At 68.8% G+C, this 21,526-nt stretch overlaps 1 protein-coding gene across 27 annotated transcripts in view; it reads right to left on the reverse strand.

Moving 5' to 3' along the window:
• Nucleotides 1-1,282: 1,282 nt before the first annotated feature.
• Nucleotides 1,283-21,526, reverse strand: part of PLEC (plectin) — a 55,245-nt gene continuing 35,001 nt past the window's right edge. For 26 of the 27 annotated variants that reach the window (XM_072745765.1, XM_072745764.1, XM_072745762.1 and 23 more), the window contains 26 exons: nucleotides 21,126-21,241; nucleotides 20,942-21,048; nucleotides 20,746-20,865; nucleotides 20,574-20,669; nucleotides 20,267-20,394; nucleotides 19,921-20,014; nucleotides 19,226-19,380; nucleotides 18,829-19,138; nucleotides 18,668-18,745; nucleotides 18,404-18,565; nucleotides 18,165-18,269; nucleotides 17,961-18,056; nucleotides 17,636-17,761; nucleotides 16,532-16,684; nucleotides 16,286-16,440; nucleotides 16,075-16,201; nucleotides 15,790-15,973; nucleotides 15,553-15,710; nucleotides 15,261-15,439; nucleotides 14,131-14,269; nucleotides 13,632-13,988; nucleotides 13,469-13,552; nucleotides 13,190-13,294; nucleotides 12,991-13,089; nucleotides 8,717-12,097; nucleotides 1,283-8,616 (listed from right to left, as the gene is read on the reverse strand). In XM_072745765.1, the coding sequence (XP_072601866.1) occupies nucleotides 2,398-8,616; nucleotides 8,717-12,097; nucleotides 12,991-13,089; nucleotides 13,190-13,294; nucleotides 13,469-13,552; nucleotides 13,632-13,988; nucleotides 14,131-14,269; nucleotides 15,261-15,439; nucleotides 15,553-15,710; nucleotides 15,790-15,973; nucleotides 16,075-16,201; nucleotides 16,286-16,440; nucleotides 16,532-16,684; nucleotides 17,636-17,761; nucleotides 17,961-18,056; nucleotides 18,165-18,269; nucleotides 18,404-18,565; nucleotides 18,668-18,745; nucleotides 18,829-19,138; nucleotides 19,226-19,380; nucleotides 19,921-20,014; nucleotides 20,267-20,394; nucleotides 20,574-20,669; nucleotides 20,746-20,865; nucleotides 20,942-21,048; nucleotides 21,126-21,241 (13,033 nt within the window). In that variant the 3' untranslated portion in view covers nucleotides 1,283-2,397. The remainder of the gene's footprint in view (nucleotides 8,617-8,716; nucleotides 12,098-12,990; nucleotides 13,090-13,189; nucleotides 13,295-13,468; nucleotides 13,553-13,631; nucleotides 13,989-14,130; nucleotides 14,270-15,260; nucleotides 15,440-15,552; nucleotides 15,711-15,789; nucleotides 15,974-16,074; nucleotides 16,202-16,285; nucleotides 16,441-16,531; nucleotides 16,685-17,635; nucleotides 17,762-17,960; nucleotides 18,057-18,164; nucleotides 18,270-18,403; nucleotides 18,566-18,667; nucleotides 18,746-18,828; nucleotides 19,139-19,225; nucleotides 19,381-19,920; nucleotides 20,015-20,266; nucleotides 20,395-20,573; nucleotides 20,670-20,745; nucleotides 20,866-20,941; nucleotides 21,049-21,125; nucleotides 21,242-21,526) is intronic. The other variant, XM_072745785.1, reaches the window with a different exon arrangement.

Here is a 21,526-nt window from a genome sequence, read left to right on the forward strand (position 1 = left end):
AGTGGGGTGAGCCGCGGCCCCATCCGTGTGCCGAGTCCTGGCCTCAGGACCTCAGAGGGTGAGCGTGCTTGGACATGGGTCTCTACGGGGGCACGCGGGTCAGGGTCGCTGCGGGCTGATCCAGCTCCTCCCAGGCCCCGCAGCGTCATAAATATAAAATATCGCCTCCCGGTTGCAACGGCAGGGGTCAGCAGGGCTGCTGCGCACCGTCTGCCCTTTTAATCCAACGACCAGGCCCCTGCAGAAGCCGCGGGGCCGCTGCTGGGTGAGGTGGCGCAGCCGACAGTCACCTTCAGGCCACCTGTGCTCCCAGGCGCTTCAGGCTCGGCCTGTCCGGGGCCCACTGCCGATGTGGCCTGGGTGCCCGGACCAGGACCCCGCAGATGCTGCTGGCCGGGCAGCGCCGTCCTTCAGGATGGGGCTGGTTTCTTGCCTCAGTGGCCCCCGGAGGGGGGACCCGGGTCTGGGACCCAGGGGTGGAAGCAGTGGTCCACCCAGCACGCTCGCCGGGGCCCACTGAGGCATGTGCGCTTCCCAGGCCTGCACCGGGGGCCGTGGGAGACCAGCAGGCCCGGCGCCCAGGAGGAGCAGCAGCGCCCGAGGGCCGGTGGCCAGGGACCTGCGATAGGGGGCTCACTGTGGATGTCACCTGGCAGGGACACGGCGACTGGGCGTTTACCCCCACGCCCTGTTGTAAACGGAAGTGGGGCCAAAGGGAGAGCCAGACAAGGAACCAGGAACCCGGATTCAGATGCCCAAGGACCGGGGTCTCGGTCGGTGGCCCTCACCCAGGGCAAAGCGGGCAGGAAAGCATCAGTCGTGGCCTCTGGCCCCGTGGCTCAGGGGCGCTGCCCCTGGCCCCGCTCACCTTGCTCTTGGAGGTTTTCCCAGAAAGATCCCTGGAGGCTGGCACCAACCAGACATGAGGGGCACAGCGTGGACTTGGGGGCCGGGGTGGGAGGAGGCTATGCCCCCACCGCCCAGCTGCTGCGGCTCTCAACCGCGTCCTCCCCGAGGGGCTGCGGGGTGGGGGGCTGGAGGCAGCCCATGTTAGCTGACCCGAGAGCACGCAGACCCCCTGGGACAGAAGTGCCAGCAGTGAACGGAGCCCTGCGGGCCCGGGGGGGGTGGTGGGGAGCGGGCCGCCTGGCCTCTGCTCGGGTGGGTTTGTGTCGGGCCGGGCCCTGCTCCTCTGCCCCGGCCACGCTCGGGGCCTACGGCACAGGACCCCCCACCCCAGCACACACGGGGCCCCAGTACAGAAAAGCCACGTAGAACCACAGAAGGTTGGAATTGCTTTTATTGGGGTGAGCGCTGCAGGCCCACCCATGGTCGGGTTAGTGTTCATGGAGGCTGCCGGAAGCCTGGCGCCTCCACCCGCCGCCTGCCTGGGTTAGTGGGACATGCAAAGCTCAGAGGGTGGAGGCAGGGGTGGAAGCCACCAAGGTGGAACGGGAGGGGTGGCCCTGGGCTGGGCTGCCTGTCCCGGCGCCAGAAGAAGGGTGAGGCTCCCCCCAGAGACAGGCAGGAAGCACCCGGGGGCGCCGCAGGGGAGCAGAGCCCTGCAGAAGCCCCAGCCGTACCCAGCCCGGCCCGGGGGCTGGCATGCCCGGGAGCTGGGCCCGTGGCGAGTCTTTCACCAGGAGGGCCTCCCTCCCACCCCAGTTCTGGGTCCTCGGGGCCTGGGGTGGGAGGGAGGACACTGAAGGCACTTACTAGGGGGCTGAGGCTGGAAGGCTGAAGCCAGAGGCCTGGGGTCTTGGGAGAGTGTCATGGGCTGGGGCGCGGGGCCAGGCAGGAGCCAGGCACAGGGGAGGCCCGGCCGGGCCAGCTGGTTCTGTAGACTGGACCCTCATCTTCCCGTGGGGCAGGGGCTCCTCCGGGCAGGCCGGAAGAGATGCGGACCCAGCCGCCCTCCCCCCTTCCCCGCCAGCAGGCCCGCTGAGCGAGGAAGTCAGTCCTGGAAAGAGGGGGAGGAAAGCTGGTCCTGAGGGCCCTGCTGGCCCCGGCGCCGAGCCCCGTGTCCCCGGGCGGCTGGGACGGGCGGTTGGGCGTCCGTGAGCCCGGAGAGTAGGGCTGCGGGGACCCTGCCCGGACAAAACCCTCCCCGGAGAGACCGGCGGGCTGGGCTGGGGGCCTGGCTCGGGACCCTCCAAGGCACCTGGCTGTGGTGAGTGGCAGGTAGACAGGAGCAGGAAGGCCTGGGGGACGAGTCCCCCGGGACACGGGCCGTCTGGACAGCAGCTCGATATTCATACATTAGTCCGGTTTTTTTTCTTTTTGGTTAAACTTTAGGCACCGCTTGGGAGGAAGACACCTTTAAACGTTAAAGACCCCAACGCCTGAGCGGGGAGCCGGGCCACATGCAGAGCGGGAGGGCGGGGTGCGGGCAGCGGGTCAGGCCGCCGCGGACTCGGGGCCCCCCAGGGAGGACACGGGCCCTGAGGCGTAGCGGCGGCCGTAGCCTGAGGAAGAGTAGGAGGACGAGGAGAAGGTCATGGAGAAGCCGGAGCCGGTGGCGTCGAAGCTGCCCCGGCGGGAGCCGGCCCGGGAGCCCGTGCGCGAGCCGGAGCGCGAGCCGGCGGCCGAGCCGGAGCCGCTGACGCTGTAGGGGCTGTAGTAGCCCTTGGTGGACTGGGCGGCGGCCTCCAGCAGCCGCAGCCCCGTGCCCTCCTCCACCATGCTGCGGTCCAGCGCGTCCTTGTACGAGATCTTGAGCTTGGTCTTGGGGCAGGTGAGGTACTTGGAGTAGGCGCCGACGTCCCGCAGCTTCTGGGCCGTGCGGGCGTCCACCATGCCCCGCTGCAGGGCCTCGTCGAGGGGCACGCGGCCCGGCACGTCGGGCTCGATGAGGCCGCCCGTCAGGTACTGCGCCTCCAGGAAGCGCTGGCCCGCCTCGTAGTACAGCCAGCCCTTCTTCAGGGCCTGCGCGGCCGACATCTTGGTCTTGGTGCGCGGGTCCTCGAAGCCGCAGAAGGCCTTCTGCGCCAGGTTGATGCGGTCCACCATGATCTTGTCCACCAGGCCCCGGCTGACGGCGTCCGTGACGGGGAAGCGCTCGCCGCTGCTGGGGTCGATGATGCCGCCCGTGCAGGCCTGGGCCTCCAGCAGCCGCTGCCCGGTGATGTTGTCCACCAGGTTGCGGCGCATGGCCTCGGTGATGGACACCTTCTCCAGCGTCTCCGTGTCCAGGATGCCGGCCACGGGGCCCGTCTCCTCGGTGGGGTCTGACCAGGAGGCCGCCTGGGTCCGGGAGGCGGCGGGGCTGATGGGGTAGGAGGAGGAGGAGCCCACGGAAGAGGAGCGGGAGCGGAAGCCGCCGGCGTTGCCTGACAGCATGTCCGCGAACTCCGTGATGGAGAGCGTGCCCGCGCGGTACTGGTCCAGCGCCGAGCGGTCGATGAGGTTCCTGGCGATGGCCTCGTCGATGTCGTACTGGCGGCCTGAGCGGCGGTCGATGATCATGGACTTGACCACGCCGTCCGAGGACGAGATGGTGATCTCTTCCCACTCGCACTCCTGCTCGGACAGCTCCAGGTACGTCTGGTGGTCGATGAGGCCCTTGCGGTACGCCTCGTACACGGACATCTCCTTGCCCGTCTCGGGATCCACGATCACCACGCGGCGCTTGCGCACCGACGACTTGGAGGACGTCTTCCGCTCCCGCTTCTTCTCCTTCAGGGGCAGCAGGCACAAGCCCGTCTGGGGGTCCGTGATGCAGCGCTCCATCAGCTGCAGGTACGTGAGGTTCTCCTCCGTGTTGGGGTCGAAGAAGCCCTTGGTGTCATCGCTCGGGTCGGTCAGGATCTCGTTCATCTCCTCGTCGAAGAGGCCGCGCTTGTAGGCCACCTCCACGGGCAGCCGGTGGCTCTCCTCGGGGTCGATGATGCCGCCCGTGGCGATCTGGGCCTCCAGGAGGCGGATGCCGTGGTCCTTCAGGATGAGGCCCTTCTTCATGGCCTGGAACAGGGAGATGAGCTTCCCAGAGTAGGGGTCCTTGTAGCCGATGACGGCGCGCTCGGCCGACAGCAGCTTGTCCTTGAACTCGGGACCCACAATGCCCATGCGCACGGCCTCCTCCACGGTCAGCTTCAGCCCCTTGATGGGGTCGATGACGTAGCCGGTGGCCGCCTGCGCCTCCAGGAGCTCGAAGGCCGTGCCGGGGCGGATGATGCCCTTCTTCATGGCCTGGTACACCGACAGCCGCTCCTTGGTGGCGTCCACGAAGACGCCCGCGATGCAGCTCGTGCCCTCGAGGAACTTCTGCAGGTTCTTGGTGACCTCCTCCACCGACGTCAGGCCCTCCTGCAGCTGCAGCGCGGTGGCCTCGTCCAGGACCTGCGAACGCACCAGCTCCTCCACCGTGATCTGCTTGCGCAGCCCGCGGAAGGTCAGCTTGCGGGCGTCCGAGAGGGGCAGGAGCATCTGGCCACTGGTCTCATGGCGGCGGCACCGCCGGAGCAGCTGCGTGTAGCTGAGGCGCTCGTCCGTGGACGGATCCAGGTAGCTGCGCACCTCGCTGGGCTCTGACAGCTGGTCGTGCGTGTCTTTGTTGAGGTAGCCACGCTGGTAGGCCACCTCCAAGGGGAGGTGGAAGCCCAGGTGCGGGTCCACGATGCCGCCCGTGGCCAGCTGGGCGTCCAGCAGCCGCAGGGCCTCGTCGGTGGGGATCAGGTCCTTCTTCATGGCCTGGAAGAGGGAGATGGTCTGCTCGGTGTAGGGGTCGCGGTAGCCGGTCACGGCCCGCTCCGCTGAGAGCAGCCGGTCGTGCAGCTCGGGGCCCACCAGGCCTTTGCGCACGGCCTCGTCCACAGTCAGCCGCTCGCCCTTCACGGGCTCCAGGAGGAAGCCCGTGGCCGCCTGCGCCTCCAGCAGGAAGCGGGCCACCTCGGCGTTCAGCAGCCCCTTCTTGAGGGCCTGGTAGATGGTGAGTGTCTGCCTGGAGCCCGGCAGGTAGACGCCGGCCACGCAGCCCGTGCCGTAGAGGTAGCGCGAGGCCTCCTCCTCCTCAAGCACCTGTCGGAGGCTCTTGGTCCCCTCCCGGAGGAGGCTGTAGGTCTCGCGGGAGATGATCCGGGCCTCGTACAGGTCCTCGGCAGTGAGGCGGCGCCGGACGTAGTCATAGGAGGCCAGGTTCTGCTGGCGCACGATCTCGGTCTTCTCGATGATCTCGATGATGATGATGATCATGCGCTCCTTGGTCACGCGGCCAGCCTGGAAGTCCGCCATGAGCCGGGTCCGCTGCTCCTCTGGGATCAGGTCCGACTGCATCACCTCCCACAGGGACATAGTGGAGCCGCCGCGGCCGGCGCTGCCAGGGATGTCGATCTGCGTCTCCTCGAACGCCCTGCGGGTCTCCTCCTCCGTGTACACCTGCGTGGTCTCCACCACCTCCGTCTTCTCGGCGCCTTTTAGGGGCAGCAGGCGCAGGCCCGTCTCGGGGTCCTCCACGCAGCGCTCCAGCAGCTGCAGGTACGTGAGGTTCTCATGCGTGTTGGGGTCGAAGAAGCCCTTGGTGTCGTCGCTCGGGTCGGCCAGCACGCGGTTCATCTCCTCGTCGAAGTAGCCGCGCTGGTAGGCCACGTCCACGGGCAGCCGGTGGCTGTGCACCGGGTCGATGATGCCGCCTGTGGCAATCTGGGCCTCCAGCAGGCGGATGCCGTGCTCCCGAAGGACCAGGCCCTTCTTCATGGCCTGGAAGAGCGAGATGGTGCTGCCCGAGTACGGGTCCTTGTAGCCGGTCACGGCCTTCTCGGCCGACAGCAGCTTCTCGTGCAGCTCAGGCCCCACCACACCCGCCTTCACGGCCTCGTGGACGTACAAGCGCTGGTTGCGCACGGGGTCAATGAGGAAGCCCGTGGCCGCCTGGGCCTCGAGCAGGAGAGTGGCTGTGCTGGGCCTGAGCAGGCCCCGCCGCATGGCCTCGTAGATGGTCACCTTCTCCTTGGAGTCCTCCAGGTAGATGCCGGCCAGGCAGCCGCTGCCCTGGAGCAGCGTCCGCACGGAGCTCAGCTCTGACAGGTCTTTCACCGACGTCTTGCCGTCCTTGAGCTGCTCAAATTGGGTCCTGCTGAGGACCCCGGAGGCCAGGAGCTCGCTGGCTGGCACCGGGGCACGGAGGCCGCTGAACGACAGCCTCTCTTGCCGCACAGTCTCCACCTCCTCCACGATGGTGATGACGATCTTGATGATCTTCTCCACGGTGACGGTGCCCGTGCGGAACTGCCGCAGCAGCTCCTGTCTCTGCTCGGCCGTGAAGTACTCGGAGCTCAGGAGCTCCCACACCGTCACTGTCCTGCCCTTGAAGCTGCCCACAGGGACCTCCACGGGGGTCTTCTGAAAAGTCTCACGGGCCTGCAGCTCGGAGTAGAGCCCTTCCCGCCGGGCCTGAGCGGCCTGTTCCGAGAGCGGCAGCAGGCTCAGCCCCGTCAGCGGGTCGGGCCGGCATTGCTGCTGGAGCTGGCCGTAGGTGACGGGCTCCTGCGTGCCGGGGTCGTGGTAGGTCTTGGCTTCGTCTTGGGGCGCCGACAGGGCTCGGCTGGTCTCCTGGTCCAAGTAGCCCCGGGCGTAGGCCACGTCCATGGGCACGCGGTGGCTCTTGCTTGGGTCAACGATGCCGCCCGTGGACAACTGGGCATCAAGCAGACGCAGGCCCTGCTCCCTGGGGATGAGGCCCTTCTTCAGGGCCTGGAAGAGAGAAACGCTCTGCCCTGAGTACGGGTCCTTGTAGCCCGTCACGGCCTTCTCGGCCGACAGCAGCTTCTCATGCAGCTCGGGCCCCACCAGGCCGGCACGCACCGCCTCGTCCACGGTGAGCCGGGCGCTCGTGGCGGGGTCAATGATGTGGCCAGTGCCGGCCTGGGCCTCCAGGAGAGCCACTGCTACCTCTGGAGGCAGGAGATCCTTTTTCAGGGCTTCATAGATGCTCAGCCTCTGTCCTGCCTCCTCCAGCCACACCCCTGCAATGACGCTGGTGCCCCGCAGGGCCCGCCGCACGGCGTCCACCTCGGCCACCTCTCGCACAGAGCGCTCGCCCCGCTGCAGCTGGCGGTAGAGGTTGTGGTCGATGACCCCGCTCTCCAGCAGCTCAGCGGCGGGTACCAGGGCGCGCAGGCCCTCGAAGCAGAGCTGGCCTTTCTGCTCGTGCTCCTCCACCACCGTGATGACGATCTTGATGATCTTCTCCACGGTGACCTTGCCCGTGCGGAACTGCCGCAGCAGATCCCGCCGCTGCTCCGCCGTGAAGTACTCGGAGTTGATGAGCTCCCAGATGGTCACCGTCCTGCCCTGGAACTTCCCAAATGGTGCAGACACAGTGGCTTTCTCGAACACATCCCGGGCCTCGGAGTCGGTGTAGACCAGCTCACCGCCCCTGGCGGCCTGGTCCGTGAGGGGCAGCAGGCGCAGGCCCGTGTCGGGGTCGAGCACGCAGCGCTCCAGCAGCTGCAGGTACGTGAGGTTCTCGTGCGTGTTGGGGTCGAAGAAGCCCTTGGTGTCGTCGCTCGGGTCGGCCAGCACGCGGTTCATCTCCTCGTCGAAGTAGCCGCGCTGGTAGGCCACGTCCACGGGCAGCCGGTGGCTGTGCACCGGGTCGATGATGCCGCCCGTGGCGATCTGGGCCTCCAGCAGGCGGATGCCGTGGTCGCGCACGATGAGCTCCTTCTTCATGGCCTGGAAGAGTGAGATCTGCTCGCCGGTGTAGGGGTCCTTGTAGCCGGTGACGGCGCGCTCGGCCGACAGCAGCTTGTGGTGCAGCTCAGGCCCCACCACGCCTTCCTTCACGGCCTCGTTGACAGTCAGCCGTCGGTTCTGCACGGGGTCCAGGAGGAAGCCGGTGGCCGCCTGCGCCTCCAGCAGGATGAGTGCTGTGCCTGGGCTCAGCAGCTGCCTCCGGAGGGCCGCGTAGATGCTCAGCTTCTCGTTGGCGGGTTTGAGCAGCAGCCCGGCGATGCCACCGCGGCCCTGCAGGTACTGGCGCACGTCCTCCCGCTGAGCAAGCTCGGCCACTGTCGTGCGGCCCTGGGCCAGCCGCTGCAGCTCCTCCGCGCTCAGGATGCCCACCTCCTGCAGCCGCTGGGCTGGCACCTTCCGCCGAAGGCCATCGAACGCGTGCTCAGGCTCTGCCTCCGCGGCTGGGCCGTCAAGCGCATCCCGGCCGTTGGGCAGGGCTTTGGAGGCCGCGGCCTGGGAGGCGGCGATCTCCTCCGAATGCGCCAAGGCGGCCCGGTGCTCCTCCTCCAGGCGCTGTAGCCGCTCGCGCAGCCGTTGGTTCTCCTCGGCCAGCAGTCGCTCCTGCTGCTGCCGCTGCTGCTCGAGAAGCTGCAGCTCCTCCTGCTTGCGGCGCACGCCCTCCTCCGCCTCGCGCTGGCGCTGCCGGGCCTCCTCCATGCTGGCCACCAGCTGCTCCCGCTCCTGCTCCATCTGCTGCTGCTGCCGCTGCTGCTCCTCACGCAATTTCTGCGCCTTGGCCACCTCGTCCCGGAAGAGCTGCTCCAGCTTGGCCTTCTCCTGCTCGATGAAGCGCTCCCGCTGCAGCAGGCGGTCCTTCTCGGACAGGAAGCTCTCCTGCAGGGCCCGCGTCTCCTGCAGCAGCTGCTCCTGCTGCACCACCTGCATCTAGAAAGAGGGGAGGGGACAGTCAGGGACATCAGGGGACCCCCGAGAGCGGGCCTCCACCCAGGGCCCACCCACGTGCACGTGGAGGGACGGCCGGTACCTCCTCAGACTTCTGCTGCAGCAACGTGGCCTCCTCCTGGAGCTTCTCCTTCTCACGCTCCAGCTCGGCGATAGCCGCCCGTAGGCGCTCGGCGTCATGGTCGCTCTGCTGCCGCTGAATCTCGAGCGTGTGTACCAGCGTCACCTTCTCCTGTGTGGCGAGCTCGGTGCGGTGCAGCTTCTCGCCGATCTCCTCGGCCTGTTTGCGGAAGCGCTGGGCGTCCTCCTCGGCGCGGGCCTGGGCCCGGCTCATCTCGGCCACGCGAAGCTTGAGGCGCTCAGCCTCGGCGCTCATCTCCAGCTGTCGCTGCCGCTCCGCCTCCAGCGTCCGCTGGAAACCCTGCGTCTCCTGAGCCAGCTGCTGTGCCATCTGCTCCTTATCCTCCTGCAGCTGTCGGGCCTGCTCCTGCGCCAGCTCCTTCTGCTGCTGCAGCAGCTCCGCCTCGGCCTTGAGGCGAGTGGCCTCCTGCACCGCCTGCATCTTCTCCTTGAGCATCTTCTCCGCCAGGGCCCGCTGCTGTGCCAGGTCCTCCTCGGCCAGTTGCCGCAGCCGGGCTGCCTCCTGGGCGGCCACGCTCAGCCGGGCAGCCTCCTCCGCCACCTGCTTCATCTTCTCAGCCTCCTCCTGCAGGAAGCGCTGCGTGTTGTCCTTGTCGCGGAGGATGAGCGCACGGTTCTCCGCCTCGATGCGTGCCTTGAGCTTGCTCAGCTCCTCCATCTGCACGCGCACGGAGAAGAGCTCCTCCTCCACCTGGTTGCGCTGGCGGGCTGCCTCGGTCACCTCGGCCTTCAGCCGCTGCAGCTCCTCGTCCAGGATGCTCTTCTGGTGGTCGGTTTCCTCCAGCTGCAGCCGCAGCGTGGTCAGCTCCTGCTCCACCTGCGCCTTCTGCCGCAAAGTCTGCTCAGCAAACTTCTTGTGCTTCTCCATCTCGGCGTCGGCCACCTGCTTCTGCTTCAGGGCGGCCTGCTCTGCCTGCGCCCGCCGCGCCGCCTCCTGCTCCGCTTCCTTGCGAAGCTTCTCCGCGGCGGCCTGCGCCTGAGCCTGGGCCTGCGCCTGCTCCTCGGCCAGCTGCTTCAACCTCTCGGCCTCCTCCACCTGCCGCCGGGACTGTGCTGCCTCCCTCTCGGCCCGCTCCCGTGCCTCCTCCGCCTCCTCGGCCGCCCGCCGCGCCGCCTCCGCCTCGGCCCGCAGCCGCTCCAGCATGCTCTGCTCCTGCTGGAGTGTCTGCTGCAGCTCCTGTTCCTTCTGCTGCACGGCGAAGGCATGCGCCTTCTCCTCGGCCTGCAGCCGCTTCTGGGCAGCCTCCTGGGCCAGCTGTAGCTGCCGAGCCGACTCCTGCTCCGCTCGCTCACGCAGGCGCCGGGCCTCCTCCACCTTGGCCTTGAGCCGCTCCACCTCCTCCAGGGCAGACTTGCGCTGCCGCGCGGCCTCCTCCTCAGCAGCCAAGCTCTTTTGCACGCGCTCCTCAGCCTCGCGGCGCCGCTGCTCCTCCTCAGCCGCCAGCTGCCGCTGCCGCGTGGCCTCCAGCTCAGCCTGCTCCTTGCTGCGCAGTGTGTCCTCGGCGTTACTGCGGATGCGCCCGAGCTCCAGCTCCAGCTCCGCCTTGCCGGCAGCCGCCTTCTCGAAGCTCGCCTTCAGGGCCAAGATCTCCTCCTCCACCTGCCGCCGCTGCCGCAGCGTGTCCTCCACCAGCCCCTTCTGCCGCTCCAGCTCGTTCTCTGATGCTTTGCGCAGCTGCGCCAGCCGCTCCTCGATGTCCGCCTTGTGCTGGGCGGCCTGCTCCTCCAGCCGCCGCCGCTGGAAGGCTTCGTCTTCCGCCAGCCGCCGCAGACGCTCGTTCTCCGCCTCCTTCTCCTTGAGGGCGATCTCGGCCTCGGTCTTGAGCCGCGTGGCCTCGCTGATGGCAGCCAGCTTCTCGGCCAGCACCCTCTCTGCCTCCGCCCGCTGCCGGGCCGCATCCTCCTCGGCCAGCTGCCGCTGCCGCTTGGTCTCCTCAGCCAGGGCGCGCAGGCGGGCGGCCTCCTCGGCCAGCTCGCGGAACCGGCTGGCCTCGGCCTCCAGCCTCTGCTTGGACTTCTCGCTGGTGGAGCGGGACTCCTCCTCCGCGCGCGCCTTGCTGGCCAACAGCACCTCCATCTCAGCCCGCACCTTGGCCAGCTCGGCTTCCAGCTCCTGGCGCTTGTGCGTGGCTGCGGCCGCCTCCCGCTGCAGGCGCGCCAGCTCCTCCTCCAGCAGCTGCCGCTGCTGCTCCCCCTGCTCCGTCTCGGCCCGCAGCCGGATCAGCTCCTGCTCTGCCACCAGGCGCTGCTGCGCGGTGCCCTCCGCCAGCTGCCGCTGCTTCTCCAGCTCCTGCTCGGCCAGCTCCCGCTGCCGCACGGCCTGCTCCTCCGCCTTGCCCCGGCGCCGCGCCTCCCGCTCCGCCTCCTCCTTCTGCTTCTCGGCCTCAGCCTGCGCCAGGCTCTTCTGCTGGGCTACCTCTTCCGCCTGCAGCCGCAGGCGCAGCGCCTCGTTGGCCTTCAGCCGCCAGCGCTCCAGCTCCTGCTCCGCCTCCTCCCGGGCGCGCTCGGCCTCCGCCTGCTGCTGCGCCCGCCGCTCCGCCTCCTCGCGCAGCTGTGCCACGGCCACGTGCTCCTCCTGCAGCGTGCGCTCCAGCTGCGCGGTCTTCTCGGCGAAGGAGGCGCGCTTGCTCTGCAGCTCCACCTCCGCGCTGCGCTGCGCCGTCTCCAGGGCCACCTGCACCTGGCGGGCCCGGTCGGCCTCCGCCTGCCGCAGGCGCCGCTCCGCCTCCTCGGCCTGGAGCCGCACGTCCTCAAGTGCCTGCAGGGCCCGCTGCTTCTCTCGGGCCGCCTCGGCCTCGGCCTTCACGCGCAGGGCCAGCTCCGCCTCCGCCTGCCGCTTGCGCTGGCTCTCGTCCTGCACCTGCCGCCGCAAGCGCTCCGCCTCCTCCTGCGCCTGCCGCTTCTGCGCCTCGGCCTCTTCCGCCCGCGCACGCAGGGCCTGCAGCTCGCCCTCGGCCCCGCCCCGCTGGCGCTCGGTGGCCTCCAGCTGCAGGCGGACCACGCGGATCTCCTCCTCGATGCGCACCCGGCTGCGTTCTGCGGCCTCCACCTGCCGGGCCTTGGCCTGGATCTCGGCCTCCGAGCTCTGCCGCAAGTGCTGCAGCTCCTCCTGAATGCTCCGCTTCTGCTGCTGTGCGTCCACCGCGGCCTCCTCCCGCCGCGCCACCTCCTCCTGCATGCGTCGCTGCAGCTCCTCCGCCTCCCGCTCGGCCTGCGCCTTCGCCTGCGCGTGGGCCTCGGCCAACTGCCGCTGCTTCTCCAGCGCGGCCTCCACCTCGGCCAGCCGCTCCCGCTCCTCTGCCCGCTGCTGCTCAGCCAGCCTCTGCGGCGGCGGCAGAGAGAGGGAGAGAACCAGAGAGAGCCGTGAGCACAGGGCGGGCCGCCGGGCACTCACAGGACACGGCACCACCACAGTTCACTCCGACAGCGCGGTGCGGGGGTAGGGGTGGGAGGGTCGAGGGAGGACAGAGGTCACAGCGCGGCCGAGGGAGACAGCGTGCACCCGCCCAGGGCACTCAGGGCAGCGAGCGCAGCCTGGCCCCACCGTGCTCACCAGCCTGGGGGAGGAGGCCCAGGCGTCCTCCCCTCTTCCCGCAGACAGGCCACCGAGACAGATGGACAGGGAGAGAGAGAGAGAGCAAAGCAGGAAGTTCGCAGGGCGTGCGAGCCGCGCCCACCACACCGCCCTGCCAGAGCGCTGCTGAACACCTGCTGGCTGGGCTCTGCCCACAGGGCCCCTCTCCCCGAGCTGAGCCGGGGCAGCCAGCGTGAGACAGCAGCGCAGCCCCCAGGGCTTGCAAGCCTGCAGAGAGGAGGCCGCACGTAGGCCAGACGGCGAATCCACCCAGGAAGCAGAAGGAACGGACAGGGAGCCACCTGCCCTGCCGAGACACTCCGGGACCCTCCGTCCCCAGCCCTTCCACGGCAAGTGGCCAAGCGGAGAGGCCACGTGGACCCCCAGGAGGAACAGACACAAGAGAGCCAGGAGGACGCCTGGTAGGGAGCACGTGCCAACAGAGAGGAGGTGCCAGCCACCACGGGGACAGCAGTGCAGCGCCAGGGCAAGGGGGGGGGCGGGCCGTGCTGCAGGGGAGGGTGCTGACAGCACCAGGCAGGAGGGAGGGGCGAGAGCCATCCTGAGTGGTCTCAGGTTCCCGGGGCAGCACCGGGGCGGGGCGGGCAGGAGGACGGCACTCCCACCCCAACAGGACATACCTCCTCCTCCTCCATGCGCCGCAGGGTCTCGCGGATGAACTTGATGTACTGACTTGTGAGCGTGGTGAGCTCGCTGTACCTCGTGCGCAGGTCCACGTACTGGGGGCCACGGGGAAGGAGGCATCCGGGGTCAGGCCTGCCTTGAGCCACGGGGCCCGTGCACCCCGCCCAGCCCCAGCAGCAGCACCCCCGGCCCTACCTCCTGGATGACGCTCTCAGATCCGGACTGGACCTTGGGCTTCTTGGCTGGGGAGGCCACTGGCTCCAGCTGCGCCTTGTACGTTACCAGTTGGAGCTCGTAGTCCTACGAAGACAACAAGAGTCAGCTGCCAGCTTCACATTCCCCTCACCGTACCCTGGAACCTGCCCCAGGCTCTTGCAGGTGTGGCCTGGGCTGGGGGGCACCGCGGACAGCACAGCAAGACCTCCTCGGGCGGCCAAGCCTCCGTGCGGGTAGCAGGAAGCCAGGAAGCCTCACCTTGATGGCATTAATGTACTGCTTGGCCAGCTGCTGGCACTCATCCACCTTCTCGCCGTACCGCTCGATCTCCTCCAGCAGCTCCTGGGAGGGGAGGGTGGTCAGCGGCCACAAGGCGCGCCCCCTCCGGACCCACTCCCACCGGGGCCCGGCCCGCACCCACCTTCTCCTGCTGCAGCTGCTCCCGCACGGCCTGGCTGTTGGCCAGTGGCACGGCCTGGATCCGCTCCTGCCGCTGCTTGGCATCCTGCAGCCAGGCGCCCAGCGGGTCTGCGCTCTCGCGGTAGTAGCGGAGCTGGCGGCCCAGCTGCTCGAGCTCACGCTGCCTCACGTCGGTCTGGGCCAGCGCAGCCTGCCAGCGCTCCAGCAGGGGGGCGACCCGCTCTCGCCAGCGCTCCACCTCCACGTCCCGCTCGCCGTGCTGCCGCTGCAGCCGCTCCCCCACCTCCTGAGCCCCCCGCAGCTCGTCCCGCAGGGCATCGAACACGGGCTGCTGTGCTTCCGCCTGGACCCGCAGCTTCTGCAGGGGGGCGGGTGGGGAACAGAGAGGCAGGTCCGGTTTCAGCTCCAAGGCCCTGCCTCTGGCCACCATGCCGCCCGTGCCGCCCATGCCACCCTGTGCCCCTGGCCCTCACGGCGAGGCCCAGGCCCAGCAGTAGTACCTTCAGCGCAGCCTTGGTGGCCTCAAGCTCCGGGAGGGTGGCAGGGACAGCCTGGGCCTCCTTGAGCTGCTCCTCGTGGGCTCTGAGCACCTCCTCAGCCCCCTGCGTGCTGCGGATCACCAGACTGATGGTCTTGAGCCTGCGGGAAGAATGGGGCTCAGCATGGGGTGGGGTGGGCTGGGGGGAGCGGGGATTGAGTGCCATGCGGTGGAAGCACAGCCCTGGTGGTCAGCTGACCGCTGCACCCACTCGCTTCAGGGGCCTCGGGGAGAGAGTGGCTGGGGAGTTCGGGGACACACGGACACTTCAGCTCTGGACTGAGTCCTGGAGGCAGCTGTGCCGTCCAGGGAGATAGCGAGCTCCAAGACCCGGAGGCAGAAGAGACCTCCAGGCTGCTGCCCCTGGAGCCCAGGAGGGAGCGCTCGGCCTTCCAGACCCGAGACCACATAAGCGGCAACACCTCGTATCAGGTGTGACACGACCCGTCTGCTTTTGTGGAGAAAGAACGGCTAACAGTCAGGCATGTCGACAATGTTACAGAACAACAACGGGCCCTGAAGCCCAGTCAGTGTTGAGACGGAGGGAAGGGGGCAGAGACTCGCCCACGGTCCTTCCAAGAGTCTGAGCCCGTGCACGTCTGTGCTGGGATCAGCAGCAAAGGAGAGAAGGGGTGCCTGTGGGTGGGTGGCAAGGGGCCTGCGAGGAGGGAGCCTGGGCGGGCTGCGTCTCCCAGGGGCACGGGAGCAAGCACGCCCGAGGGATGGGGGCAGGCCCCCGAGAAGACCTCAGCCTCAAGGCCTCTGCAGTTCCTCGTCCCTGCCCTCCACCAAGAAGTGCCAGCCCAGCCCCTCGTCTGAACCCTACAAGCCACGGCCACCTCCACCCTGGGGTTCCCCAGCCTGCCCTCCTCACTCTCCTGCCCCCGGCCCCGACGTCCCACGGAGCTGTGCCTCCCTCCCCCGCCACGCTGGTCACACAGGAAGTGCCACAGCAGGGCTGACCCCTCTGGTCACACCCACGTCTTGGCCGTCTTGGCCGTATCCCTCAGCAGACCCTGCTGCCCCAGACGGCACTGGGCGGTCAGGCCCCGTCTGCTGAGAACTGTCCCAGGCCCCCGCAGGCGCACTCACTTCTCCAGGTAAATGGCAGACAGGCTGCGGACCTGCTCCAGCTTGCCCAGGGTCAGCTCCAGCTCTGAGCGCAGGGTGGGGGCGGCAGGTGACGGCTCGGGCAGGGCCAGGACCTTCTCGGCCTCCGCAGAGAGCCGGGCGACACCCTTGCCCAGTCCTTCCACCTCAGCTTGTGCTTTCTGAGGAGAAAGTGTGTAGGGGACGAGCTCGCTTGGGGAGCGACACCAGGCCCCCAGTGAAGGCTGCGGAGGGTGGGGAGCGGGGCGGGGAGCGGGGTGGGGCGGGTGCCTGCCTGCTGCTCCGCGATGCGCTGCGCACACTCCCGCGCGGGCTCCTTGTCCAGCGGCAGCCGCAGGCGGTGCACAGTGCGGGTCTCGCAGGCCTCCAGCTGCAGCCGGATGTCCTTGAGCTCGGAGATGCAGCGCTGGCAGCGGGACTCCTCCTGCGCGCCTGGGGACACGTCTGCTCACAGGGCCGCCCCCCAGCCCCCCGCCAGGCTCCCTGCCCACCGCGCCCGCCCTCCGCCTACCCTGCTCCGCGCTCTGCAGCAGCTGCTGGTAGTGCCGGCTGCAGGAGCCGTACTCGCGCTCGGCCTGCAGCCGGTCCTCAGGCCCGAAGCCCCCAGCGTCCTGGCTGTCCCGCAGGAAGGCCTGGTAGTGAAGCTCCAGGCTGCGCAGGGCTTGACGTTGCTCCTCGGGCTTTAGCGTCCGGAACTGCGGGCGGCACTTGGGGCTGAGCGAGGGCGAGGGAGGGCGCGGCCCGCGGGAAGCCACCCCACCCCTGCCCCGAGAGCAGCCCAGTGGGTAAGTCGTACCGTGACCAAGGACCAGGAGCGGATGAGCTGCACGTCCCGGCTGAGGCACTGCCATGCCAGGAGACTCTTCATGTCCACGTGCAGCTGGTGCCACAGTGCGACCAGGGCCTGGTGCTGGGCCTCCAGCCTGGCAGGGCAGCAGCATGGTCAGTGCTGTGGGGGGCCCGGCCCACTGCCACCCACTCTGGCTGCCGTGCCCCAGACCACCCACCTGCTGACGGCCTCCTGGGCCTCCTGGTTGGGCGGAGGCACAAGGAAACACACGGAGGGCACGGCGGCCTCACTGCCGGAGCTGCTGAGCACCTTCCAGTGCGCGGGCTGTGCGGGGCCCAGCAGCTGGCACTGGTCACCCTTGTGCACAGTCACCTAAAGCACAGAGTCGTCACAGGGTGGCCACGCCTATGCCCCACCCGGCCAGACCCCTCCCCGCCCATAGGCCCGCTGGGCCGGGCCTCACCTCCACCTGCTTGTAGTCACACACAGCCTGCAGCGGCACGCGACCCCGCACAGGCTGGGCCTGGTCTCGGGGCTTCAGCTGCACGACAGCCCTGGCCCGCTTGGCCAGGCCTGACAGGTGTGCCCTGTACTCGTTCAGCTGCTCCTTCTCATCCTGCCAGGGAGAGGAGGCCCTGTGAAGACCCACGCTCCTGCCCCAGCGATGAGCAAGGCCCCCCACCGGCCTCTGCCCCAAGACTGAGGTGACCCCCCCTGCAGCCCCTGGGGTGCCGAGAAGCAAGAGGTGTGGCTGAGGCAGCAACCCGGGGCTTGGCCCGACAGACCTCACGGAGCCTCCTTTCTCCCTGGGCAGGACTAAAGACTCCCCGTCCTGGGGCCCCACACCTTGCCGTCTAGGAGAGCAGCCCCAGCCGCACTCAGGTCCTGCAATGTCCTCTCCCCTCCACCCCCCCTCCTACTGAGGACACCAACCTCCTCCCATCCAGCCCCAACCAAGGGGCCAAACCCCATCAGGAACTGTTGGAAGCTGCGGTCAGAGTCCACCCTGAAACCGCCTGGATCTCCCGTGCCTCCCCCACAACGGCTCTCGGGCCTCCACTGACCCCAGCTACAGCCCACAGGGGCCCCCACCAGCACACCCAGGAGACCCCAGCACTCCTCTCTGCCCCACGCAGCCCTTTGGACCTTGCATGCCCCGACACCAGGCTCAAAATATGACTGGGCTGTCCACAGTGCCGGCGATGGGGAGGCTGACCCTGGCCTCTGCTCGCCCTGAGCGGATCCAGTGGATCAAGCGATGGAGGAGCTCACGGCAGCCACCTGCCTCTACTGCAGGACCCCCACACCCCTACCCACGGCGCTGGCCAGCCTCTGTCATTTTCCCCCAGCACCCCCGGCCCCTCTTGTCACTCTGGTGAGCGTCCACGTGGCCCGGATGCTGAGCCTCTCCCAGCTTCCCGCTTGCCCTGTGCCCTGCCACCTCCACACCTCTGCCATCCGGTCTCTGACTCTGATGACCACCTGCCCTCATCCCTCCAGGCCTCACTGCCCACCTCTCATTAGCTGCAGAGCCCTGGGCCGGCCGAGGCCTAGACGGTCCACTCACCTGGGCATCCTGCAGCAGGTCCTCCAGGCGCGTGACGGTGATGGAGCGGTCACAGGTGTACTTCCTGCGCAGCGTCTCCTGCAGCTTCCGGAGCTGTTCCTCAGTCTCTCGCACGTCCGAGAAGAACTAGGAGGTAAGGAGCGGTCACGCTGGGCCTCCAGGGCCACAGGCTGCAGGCACTGTGACCCGAGGTCCACGGGATGCACAGAAATCGCTTAGTCGTGTGCAGATGGACACAGGGAGGGGGCCCTGCCTCCCCAGGAGTGGTCCGGGACCCCGGGATGCGGCGGCTAGGCCTGCGGGGAGGGAGGGGCCCCCTTCTCACCTGGAAGTAGGCGGTGTTCTCTTTCAGGTGCGCCTCGATGCAGCAGCACAGCTGAAGCATCCAGCTCCACTGGGTCTGCAGGGCGGCCTGGAAGGACTGGGGGCCCACAGTTGCCTTCTCAGGCTCCCGTCCAGCCACTAGGATCCCCAGGGAGGTCCCACACAGCCCACCCACCTCCCAGCCACGAGGACCCAGGCCCCCCACCTCCACTGTAGGCCGGGCAGGGTGCCCCTCCCGCAGCAGCCGGTCCCCGGTGCTCTGAATCTCCTTGATCTTCTTTTCCTTCACCTCCAGCTCGCGCATCAGGGCCTGACATGGAGGCAGCGGGTCTCAGGGATGGCGTCAGGGCCATGCCAGGCCCACCGGCCTCCCATACGCACCCCCAAGGCTCCTGCTGGGGGACCAGCCAGTGCCTGGGGCCCAACGGGGCAGGGCGGCCTCACCGAGTAGCTCTCCTTCTTGCCGGCCATGTTAGAGTTGTGCTCCCCCCAGTCGAAGCCCACCTCTTCCTCCTCCTTCTCACTGAGCCACATCAGCTCCTTGGTGGCAGCTGCCACAAAGCCGTGCAGGCTCTCCAGGGACCGCAGACGGGCCTTAGAGGAGTTCTGCAGGCAGGAGCTCTGTCAGCAGGCCACAGCCCCGAGCCCGGCCCCCCACCCCCTGCCTGCCCACCCCCCCATGTCCCCTGCCCCCTGTCCCCCACTCACCAGCAGCTTGGCGTACTGCAGGTCAAGCCGGCCCAGGCAGTCCCTGTAGGTGCCCCGGGGGGCAGGGGAGAGCTGGCCCTGCAGGGGACGGAAGGTGTGCAACTCACAGTGGCTGGGGTCGGGTCCCCCCCGCCGCTGCCCACCCCGGGGTGCCCGCACACCTCATCAGCCCGCGCCCGCTCAATCTTGGCCCGGAACTCATCGATGGACTGGTGCAGGCCACGGTGGCTGCCCAGCTGCGCCTCCACACTGGGCAGGTCCCCGCCCCACTCGGCACTGTCCACCCGGCGCTGGTTCTCCTCCACCCAGGCCAGCAGGTCCTGCAGGTAGCGCAGTGTGGCATCCTCGAGCTCAGGGCGCCTCTGCGTGGTCTGCACAGTCACCTGAGTCACGGGGGCAGCTACGCCAGACTTCAGCCGGAGGTTGTACTCGGTTCGGATGGCCACCAAGCGCTCGTGCAGGCGGTACACTCTGGGGGCGGTGGGGGGGCAGTTGGCGGCATGAGCTGAGACCAGGCTGTGTGAAGACCCCCCCCCCCCAGCAAGGGCCCCGGCCCACCTGCGGTACATCTGTTCTCCCTGCGGGTGCCGCCCATCCTTGAGGGTCTGCACGTCGTTGAACAGCAGCCGGATCATGCCATCTGCCTTGTCCAGGTCCCGCTCCACCTCGGCCGCCCGCTGTGGAGCCTTGCTCGCAGCCAGCAGCCGCACGTCCTGCAGGGTGGCGCCCACAACTTCGGGCCTGCTGGCAGGCTGCCCGCGGCCCTGACCCGTCCCCCTGCCCCCACCCGCCGCCCGCCACCCACTGCCCTGCACATGTTCCCAATGTGCACTTCTGGCCAGCCCGCCAGCCCCCAGCTCTCCAGAGGAACCCCTGGCTCTGCTAGGTCCAAGGGGCCAGACCCCCCAGGCCGTCCTGCGCAAGTTCCCAGGCCCCACCCTCTACCAAGCTGGTCCTTCCACAAGCTCCTGCTGGGCGCCAAGGACCTGGAGCCTCCCCACCACCTCCCCTGGCCACGAGCCTCTCCGGCAGGCCTGGACCTGGCTACGCCGCTGTCCTGCCTGGTGCCCAGACGCCAGCTCCGCCCAAAGGGAGCGATCAGAGTTGGCAGCACACCAGGAGCGGAGCTGGGCCCGCTCTCCACCCACTGGCCACAGGGCGTGGCAGGCTCCGGCTCTTCCAGCCTCCCCCCTCCTCCCCCCCTCCCCCGCCCCCTTCCCGCCTCCCAGAGCCCGGTGTGCCCCTCCCCTCACCGACTGCAGCAGGGCGTCGGCGTGGTTCAGCTGCTCCTCACACAGCCCAGCCTCCATCTGCAATTTGCTCACGATGCGCTGAAGACACTCCAGCCTGCAGCTCACAGGGCCCCCGGGAGCCGCCGTGAGTGGGGTCCGCCCGCCAGGCTTGTGGTTCCAGAATACGGGCCTCGCCGCCCGCCCGGGCCTCCCTGCCCGCCCGCGGCCCGCAGTCAAGCCGGCCCCTCTGTGGGATTCCCAGCCCGGGGGGTGGTTTCCTCCTCGGGCAGTGACTCACCCCCGGGTGGCTTCCCGCTGCCCCGGGGCCCCACCCACAGCTGCCTCCCCCACCCTCACACCCGCCCACCTCTCAAACTCGCTCCGGAGCTGCTTCTCCCGATCCAGGATGGCCACGTGCAGCTTGCCCCACTCCTTCTCCACATCCAGGGGGTGGTAGCCGGGGGGCACCTTGAGCTGGCCTGCTTGCACCGCACCCTGTGGGCAGGGGCCAAGTCGGGGGGTGCCCAGCCACCCAGCCACCACCCCCCAGCCCTGGTCCCAGAACCTCAGCAAGGAGGCCATGCCGGCCTTCAGGTCCCCGGCCCCAGCCCCTTGGACGGCCTCACTCAGCCCCGGGTGCCCCCGCTGCCCCCACCTCTGGGTCACCCACTTACCTCCAAGGACTGGTAGATGCCCTTGGACCGGTTCTTGTCTGCCTCCTTGGCCGGAAGCTCCGTCTCCTTAAATTTCAAGAACTGGCACCACAAAATCTGTGTAGGAGACAGTGTCAGCAGCCCGCCTGGGCCCCGCGGGGGGCAGGGGACCCGGGCGAGGGGCCAGGCCTACCTCGATCTCTTCAAAGCTGGACGGGAACCTGCGCTCCTCGAAGGCGGCGGTGTGGTGCCGCATCCACTGCAGCAGCAGCACCACCAGCTCCCGGTACTCCTGCCAGCGCAGCTGCAGCTCCTGGGGGCGAGTGAAAGGCCGTGAGGGGCCCGGGCCACCCAGCCCACCCCCACCAGCCCACCCGGCCGGCACGCACGTTGGCCTTCACCCCGTCCTGCACGTCAGGTACTCGGGGCATCGCGTCGTACAAGGAGGAGACGTAGGTGATGATGGACTTCTCGTCAGGCTGAGGGACATCCACATCTGTGTGGGAGGGGCGGGTGTCAGCAGGGGGCGGGGGCTGCAGGGGGGCGACAGGGGGCAGGGGGAGGGGCACGCACCCTCAGGGTCCAGGAGCCGGGTCACGCCCAGGTCCCGCTCTGCCACTGAGAAGGCCTGGTCTAGGTTCTCCAGGTTGGTCTGACGGTACACCTTGCTCATGTCGATGAGCATGGGCCTGTGGGCAAAGGGGCGGGTGGGACAGTGAGGCACCCACGGTGGGTCAGCACAGATGGGCACAGAGGGACAGAATCCTCCACCTGCAAACAGGGGACCCCGACCCCATGCTCACCCTGAAAACTACAGCACCCGCCCACTAGTGCCCAGTACTGCCCACCTATGTGGCCCCATGTAGGACCCTGTGAACTTTGGGCCTCGCCCCCGGGGGCTCAAGGGGCCTACAGTGGGCAGAGACACGGGGGGACACACCAAGCAGAGGGTACCAGTCGGCCCAGGGGTCCTG

Source organism: Vulpes vulpes, unplaced genomic scaffold (assembly GCF_048418805.1).
Source record: "Vulpes vulpes isolate BD-2025 unplaced genomic scaffold, VulVul3 u000000671, whole genome shotgun sequence".
NCBI classification, from domain to species: domain Eukaryota; kingdom Metazoa; phylum Chordata; class Mammalia; order Carnivora; family Canidae; genus Vulpes; species Vulpes vulpes.